Here is a 5,701-nt window from a genome sequence, read left to right on the forward strand (position 1 = left end):
GCATTCCTGGATATGCACAATACAGAGATAACTGCTGCCCCCCACTCCCCCGCCCCCCTTTTTTTTTTGAGGTTATACCTCACTACAGTAAGAATTGAGGCACAGCTTCCCAAGCATCTAATCTACATTCTTCAATGTTTGAGACAAATCACCTTATCAGGAAGCCGCTGAGCGGAAGTGTCCGTGATCCTGTTGAACACCTTCTGTACTGCTGGGATGCTGATCAAGAACACTGGTCGCACTGTGGTGGCTAAAGAGACTAGCAGGTGGCATGCAGACAGCAGCAGCTTCTCCTGCACCTGAAATAGAGGAGGCACACGGTCAGGCTGGCCAGTAACACCACCACACAGAACCATACGGTGCAACACTGGTGTCAGACAGCACAGCAAGCTGCCACTACCAGGTTTTTGCAAGCAAGACAATTTATAGTATTTATTTGCCAATCAGAGCACAGGTCAGTTCCCTTAATATTGTGGAAGAGAGAAATTTCCCTGCTTTCAAGCCATTAGACTGAGTTTATATGCCTGTAAGTTGCTTACTCTCATATTAGCTTGTCCTACAGAATTGCTCTTGGTCTCACCTTACATGAGACATTTGCTGTGGCTCTGGAAGACAGACATCCAGCTCTCTCAGACTGGTTCACAGCAGGAGCCACAGTGTGGTCCAGAGCAGACCGTTAAAACACCTGAACGCAACAGCAGTCTCCTGCTCTAGGCGGAAGCCCAGCCTCAGCCCAGCACTGAGGAAGGTACCTTCGAGCTGATGAGGGGCGTGATAGCCTCCAGGGCGGTGGAGACGAGAGAGATGAACTGCTCCGGGTTCTGCCGGTGAACTTCGCTGTAGAACTGTGCGAGCCAGTGCGCGTAGGCTTGCAGCGCTGCCAGGGACTGAGCGTGGCTGCGGAGGAGCAGAGCAAGGGTAAGATACATACACGGGACAAAAGGTACACAAGCAGGACAGCTGCAGAAGGGCACAAACCCTGAGCACGGTGGGTAGTTTCAACAGCGTACTGGGAAAGAGCACTGGTACTCTCAAAGCTGGCAGTTTTTTTCTTTAAAAATCGTTTAGTAGTCTAACTTAATCATAACCCAAGTTTCACTGGCAAGTGATGAGAAGATAGTTTTAAAGTTGTACTACATTAGCTTGGGAGGACTGTTGGGCCAGCGAGCATCAGGTAAAGACTGCAAAATGGCATCCTCGGTTCTTTTCAGAACTCTTTAACATCGTATTTAAGCACCTGAAGAGGTCTGGGATCTCTTGTGCTGTTATTAAAGCTAAAAGCAACGTACAGTGGCATTCTGATTCTGCAGACTTCTCAGCTCTCTGCAGAAACAGGCAGAAAAATGGAAAGCAATCCCAAATTCACCCAGCTGGAAAGACTGCAGAATGGCAAGTGCCACGACAGCCACCTCCTAGACTTCTAGGAATACCTAGACAGGTATTCCCTAGACTTGCAGCACAAGATTCATTTCACATGCCCACTTGACTACAGGCAAGGGGAGACAGAATGTAATTGTCTTACAGAAATCTTCTGGCATCTAGTCACAGACGGTTGTCAGTCTCTAAAACACATTGCCCAATCACAAGGATGCTATCTAACCAATCTCTGTTCTGCAGATTTTATTGAAAGGAGTAGTCTGTGAGCACTGATATTCCCTCGAAAAACAAAGGTTCTCCCACATGCACATGTCCCCACCACAGTGACTGCATTTAAGATCTCAGTCGTCTACAGCAGGCAACTCCCAGGTCTGCACCAACCAGCTCCTGAACACCTCTGTTTCTGTCAGCAAGTCCAGTGGCTTTATGCACAGTGGGGAAAAATAAGGAAGTCTATTAAAAAAAAAATCTTACCTTTAACAGCAGGTTGAAGGGGTTTTTTTTGAATCAACACTTTGACTTAATATCTTGTGTTCCCCCTTTAGTAAAAAAAATTTCCCACTCTTCCATTAACTGAGAACAGGTGCATTCCTTGCAATTATGTTAGCTACGTGGCCTAAAATTTTTCTTCTTTGTCCTGGACCCTGTACATTCGAGGCATATTTAAAGGTGTGCTGTAACTGGACTCATCTATTAAGCAACAGTATTAATTCAAAGGTATAAACTGATATGGCCAATTTTTTAGTCAGCCTACCAGTTGATTGTGTCATGCTTTATAATTACACTTTTGGCACAGCACCGGATCAAGATTTTTGAGTCGGGACATTTCTTTGGGATCACACAGACAGGTGTCCTCCAAATGTCTGACAATGTACCTTTGTTACGCTAGCATCAGAAAACGGATCACAAGTTTCTCCAGGGACGTGGGACAGAGAAAAGGACGAAAACCCCTCACTAACAGATCATGGAAAAAGCCTCTCAAATTATTTTAAACCAGAAAAGGAAAGAGACCATTAAAAGAACATCGTCTGCACAAAACTCAGTGCTAGTAACTTGGGATTATCAGGAGAAATCCAGGGACCTACACGATAAAAATCTAGCGTGGGTTTTCAAGGAGCTGCTACACATGCAGTCACAAACTAGAACAACCTGAGGCGTTCAAAAGGATAACCTTAAATTCTGCTCACGAAACACCAGCTGGCAGGAAACAGGGTTGTACTACACAACCGTTAAGAATGGAAGGTCTCTAAAAGGCTGTCACAGAGTGGTGTTGGATTACTAACAGCATCAAGATTTCACTTAATGTCAACTTTTGGATCGAAGGCATTCATTTGTTTCAGAAATGGCTTGCATAGCTGGAAGGCACAGGTTTGTCTTGGAAGCCAAGGACTTGAAACCCTGTACTAGGAAAAACATCTTTTACCTGAGCCATAGATTGACTTTGGTAGCAAAAAATCCATAAACTGGAGCTACATACCGACAGCGGACCCATTTCTTAAAATACCACTATTGTAACACTTATTTTACCATTTAATTATACTGCAGAAGAACGAAGCTTTTACAGCCATTAGTACAGGGCAAAATAACAGTTTGCTTTTAGAGCTGGTATAACTAGCAGTTTTACTTCTCATCACAATTTCATTTTCCTTTAAATAACCTCAGTACATCAATTTGAGGAAACAGTGGTCCAAAATGCTGGCAGCAGCCTTGACAGCTAAAAGAACGTGTCAGCTGGTTAGCTAGCAAGCACTGCTAGCTAGAGATGTGCTTTTCAGAACATTTGCCAAGCAAGTGGTTAGAGCACCAGATCTAGATCATCTAATGCTTCCACCACCCCATGGAGGTACCGAATCTGGATACAGTCATTTGCAGTGTGTATGTATCATACTCACACATCGATAAGGTCAGGTTTCAATACAGATGGTACTGCAGTTTCGATGTTGTACAGTTTAATCTGGGATCCATACAGCGTTACTTTTACCAACCTGGAAGCGAATACATTTATGGTAGTATAAAGGGACTGTAAGATGGATATACACATGTACAAATCCACTTGAACATCTTATCTGAATGCAGCTCTTAGCTAAATACTGACACAGACTTGCCAATACGCAGACAAGATTTAGACCATTTAGTTGAAAATCATTTAAAGCCTATTTCATTGTTTGTGATAAGATGGAACAAGTACGATGTTCCTGCATGGAAATGAAAAAAACATAACCAAGGCAGCTGTGTAAAGCCCTTGAAATTCTGTAATTTGCAACTATGTGCTAATTAAGTTTCTTGGAGGTGAAGAATCAAATGATGTCTGCCTTTCAGTTTTCATAGAGGTTCTCATTTAAGAAAAGTGATTTTGGTGATTTAGCTTTGAGATACACAACTCTGAAGTAATCAGACTCTACATCCCATTTCCTTGCATCGCAAATGCAGATGCTGGAAAACGAGTACCTCAACCTTTTCAAGTGACTGATTTTGTTTAATCCCTCCTATTAGTTATTTCTTTGGTTAAGGGTTTAGAAAGCCATCTGGGAAACTTAGCACTGATGAATGTAACACTTAAGGTACTGCCCATAGAGTTCTTTGTATCTCAATTTAATCGTAACAAGGGGAAGCAGAAAGAAACCTTGTTTTTCACACTCACTGCAGCGGTGACAATTGCTCCTTGTACCGGTGAAGGGACAGCAAACTCCCCCTCCCATACCTACCTCTCCACCACTGTAAGAGCATCATTGAACCTGGCAGCAAACACATCCCCAATGAAGTATTCTGCTAAACGACCAACGGCCTGCAGCAAGGAGCTCAGGTCCCTCAAGGAGCAGTGCAAACGGCGGCAATCATTCTCTGCAGTGATGTTCAGCCTGTGACCTGAAATGACATTATGGTTCATTAGCAATGAAGCCAAAAGACCTACGCGTAAATAATCACTCACGCTAACAGCCACTGACTAAGAGCCTAGCAGTCTGAAAACTCATCCTTTAAAAACCTTGTGCAAGAAAACACACATACCCTTGTGACTAATAAATACAGCTCTTTGGGATGGGAAACCTAATTACAAAGCTACAGGAAATGCAGAGTTTATTCTAATTACATTACAAGCATTCTTCTTAAATTAGCTCGGCAGCAGGTCACAGTTCAAATCAGAGCACTGTCCAAGTGACTGAAATACTCAAGCTGAGTAAGACAAGTTCAACTGTTCTGACTGCCACACTTCAAATTTCCTCTTGAAAGGCTGAAACGGATGTTACAACTAGTTCAGCCTTTTACACGCTTAGTTTTCTTCTATTTGGTACTAATACCCATATAAAAAGGAGCCTTTCTGGTTGTCTTTTGACATCAAAAAGCAATCCCAGCTCCGCAGAGGTCATTACCCGGACTCCCTCTGCTGGCTATAGTGCCATAAGCGTTCCAGCAGCAGAAGCATATTTGGAACAAGAGTGTATCTGCTTTTGATGTGAAGTGTGGTTATTTACTTTCATATTTCTCAGATACAAGAAACATATCGATAACTAGATTTGCCAGTCTTACTACCTATGCAATCGTCCTACCGCTCGGTTGTATATATCTGGTCTCCAAATATTCCACCCCTTTTACTAAAAAAGCAAACATGTTCTGCAACACCACGTTTCAAAGAAAACCTGTTTTTCTTTCCACTGTCCCCATTTAATCTCGCATTAAGTTTTCATCAACAAGCCTGCCATTTGGTACCATTGGCACCAGCATACTATCGCCCAGTTCTGAATCCCCAGTTGCATCTGAGCTCCTTCTGACCCATCGTCTGAACAGCCAGTCCACATGACAGCTTCTAACACAGACTGTTGCTACAGCATTAAAAACCTACACATTGCTTATCCTAGGTCTGAAATGATCCTAAAATTGGAAGTATTTTTTCCTGAACTGTCTATACAACAGTCACCATTCTGCCATGTTGTGCTGGTTTTGGCTGGGATGGAGTTAATTTCCTTCACAGTAGCTAGCATGGGGCTGTGTTTTGGATTTGTGCTGGAAACAGCGTTGATAACACAGGGATGTTTTCGTTACTGCTGAGCAGTGCTGACACAGAGTCAAGGCCTTTCCTGCTCCTCACCCCACCCCACCAGCGAGCAGGCTGGGGGGGCACAAGAAGCTGGGAGGGGACACAGCCGGAACAGCTGACCCCAACTGACCCAAGGGATATCCCACACCATATGATGTCATGCTCAGCATATAAAGCTGGGGGAAGAAGAAGGAAGGGGGGGACGTTTGGAGTGATGGCATTTGTCTTCCCAAGTCACCGTTACATGTGATGGAGCCCTGCTTTCCTGGGGATGGCTGAACACCTGCCTGC

At 43.9% G+C, this 5,701-nt stretch overlaps 1 protein-coding gene across 1 annotated transcript in view; it reads right to left on the reverse strand.

The window, feature by feature from the left end:
• The window catches only part of XPO6 (exportin 6), a 40,707-nt gene that overhangs the window by 9,611 nt on the left and 25,395 nt on the right, over positions 1-5,701 (reverse strand). Inside the window, exons 12-15 of the mRNA XM_009318849.1 lie at positions 4,083-4,242; positions 3,270-3,362; positions 753-897; positions 153-299 (exon numbers count right to left, since the gene is read on the reverse strand). Of these exons, the coding sequence (XP_009317124.1) occupies positions 153-299; positions 753-897; positions 3,270-3,362; positions 4,083-4,242 (545 nt within the window). The remainder of the gene's footprint in view (positions 1-152; positions 300-752; positions 898-3,269; positions 3,363-4,082; positions 4,243-5,701) is intronic.

The sequence above is a fragment of the Pygoscelis adeliae genome, unplaced genomic scaffold (assembly GCF_000699105.1).
Source record: "Pygoscelis adeliae isolate BGI_AS28 unplaced genomic scaffold, ASM69910v1 Scaffold612, whole genome shotgun sequence".
In the NCBI taxonomy this organism is placed as follows: domain Eukaryota; kingdom Metazoa; phylum Chordata; class Aves; order Sphenisciformes; family Spheniscidae; genus Pygoscelis; species Pygoscelis adeliae.